The following is a 2,220-nucleotide window of genomic DNA, read 5'->3' on the forward strand; positions in this document are numbered from 1 at the left end:
TTTTAGTTGATTCTGTTATATAAAATAAAATTAGTTTATTTAGATGTCACCACAAGAAGCCAATTTTTTAGGTTACCATTTTTTTTCAGTGTAGTTCTCCTGTCCAGAGTTCAGGTTGTTAAACTTGATGAGATATCTGTGCATGGTTTGCAATCGTACTATACCAAACCAAACCACATTCTAATGGAAATGCTAGTAGTACTGTTACTGCTCTACGGTGGAAAAGGGCTATTTTCTTACTTATTAGCCCATCTTTCATTATGTCCTTGATGTGCTGTCTGTCTGTATTGCAGTGCTGGACAACGGAAAAGTGAAGCATTATAAGATCAGAAGGCAAGATAATGGTGGCTACTTCGTGTCAAGGATTCGTAGTTTTTTCACATTGAAAGAACTAGTGGAGCACTACAGAAATGAGGATGGCCTCTGTGTTCGTTTGGCAGGACCCTGCAAAAAAGTGTGTAACATTTACTATTACATCAATCATTTTTCTGAATAAAAAAAAAATATTCAAGGGTTTATTACACAACAATAATTGGCTGACTGTACTTTGTCTCACTTGATACCTAAATTAATAAAACAAGATGTTCAAAGAATGTGAGACAATGGTGAAATTGTACAAAAATCTTTGGCCGCAGAACACAGCAACTGACTACAGAACTGAACAGGATATTATCAAATATTCAATCCAATGCCTACTTCCTTGCTTTTGTGTGTGTGGGGTTTAGACAATGGCTCCAGAGACACATGGTCTATCTTACAACACTGTGGATCAGTGGGAGATCTCACGTTCCTCTCTAAAACTCTTGAAGAAGTTGGGAGCAGGGCAGTTTGGCCAGGTCTATGAAGGCATATGGAATGACAGCACAGCCGTCGCTGTCAAAACACTCAAACCAGGTACACACACAAACAGAGACAAGATGGATACACATATACAACTCCAAACATACATGAACATGGCATGCTGTACTGTACGTCTGTTGTATCTGTGATAGGAACTATGGATCCAAAAGACTTCCTGCGAGAAGCTCAGATCATGAAGAAACTCCGTCACGCCAAACTGATCCAGCTCTATGCTGTCTGCACTACGGAAGAGCCCATCTACATCGTCACAGAGCTCATGAGCAACGGGAGCCTTCTAGAATATCTGCAAAGTAAGACACACCCGCACAAGTCTCAAACACTATTATGTCAGGTACTTCCTTTGATATTGTAATCACGATTGTTCATTTTGATTAACATAATTTACATTAAAATACTTTTAGTTTTATGTGGGGCAACTGTATACCATATTATTGTACAGTACACATCCAAAACAAGCAACACAAAAAAGTGAAATAACTGGAGGAAAAGGAAAGGTTGAAATGAAAAGTTTTCATAATTAGTTAATGGCAGCCTCTGTGATATTGATTACATGGGAGAATTATTCATTATTATGGATATTACATTTAATAATGATTTATTATTACCATTATAAAAATAACAAGCCACACTGTTTGTTAGAACAGGTGTTTTTTGAATACTGCCAGTGGTCAAACAATAACTTCCTAAATTTAAACAACACAATGATTTCTATGTGTGGCTGGCAGGGGCACTCAAACAAACTATGTTTTAATAGGACCACAAGCTTTTCTGGGAAATCAGCCTCTGAATAGCGTAACTACCTGTGATAAAGTTACTGTAAAGCACTGCTTTCACTGTATAAGGGGTCATTTCGGGACAGGAACAAAAAGAGATGGAGAGAGGGAGGGGGAGAGCCTTGTTTACACAGGCTATGCTTCCTTATTGCCACATTTTAAAAGTCAGTCATAAATGCACTTATTAGCAGGTATCATGCGGTTGTGGTCATTACAGTAAAGGTTAATAAACAGTACAGTGCACCTTGCAGAACAAAATAAGAGGGCTCATAAAAATGCATTAGCTTCTGACGGGCTGCAGCAAATAAAAATGATCTTGAAATAAGAAAGATTTACACATTCTTCATGCAAAAACTGTTTGAACACTGAGGCAAGGGAAAAGTCTGGAATACCATCATTAAGATTATAGTGAGATTCATGATTAATAAATAGAAATTTCTTTAATCAGCATATTTTGGGTTTAAAATGCCTTACAGGGGTTTAAAATGTCCAATTCTGGAGGGAGCTCTGTCGGCAGTTGGGGGCATTCACCCAGCCCTATTAGGCTTTCATTCAAGTCAAGTCAAGTCACCTTTATTTATATAGC

General features: G+C 37.7%; 1 protein-coding gene across 1 annotated transcript; it reads left to right on the plus strand.

Moving 5' to 3' along the window:
- Window positions 1-296: 296 nt before the first annotated feature.
- On the plus strand, window positions 297-1,192 carry LOC107736731 (tyrosine-protein kinase Src42A-like; the record flags this gene model as incomplete). The annotated part of the gene is made up of 3 exons (XM_016548089.1): window positions 297-454; window positions 726-894; window positions 993-1,192. Coding segments are annotated over exons 2-3 (366 nt in total), but the record flags the coding sequence as incomplete, so codon positions are not given.
- Window positions 1,193-2,220: the final 1,028 nt, after the last annotated feature.

Source organism: Sinocyclocheilus rhinocerous, unplaced genomic scaffold (genome assembly GCF_001515625.1).
Source record: "Sinocyclocheilus rhinocerous isolate Xijiao unplaced genomic scaffold, SAMN03320098_v1.1 C36925881, whole genome shotgun sequence".
Lineage (NCBI taxonomy): Eukaryota > Metazoa > Chordata > Actinopteri > Cypriniformes > Cyprinidae > Sinocyclocheilus > Sinocyclocheilus rhinocerous.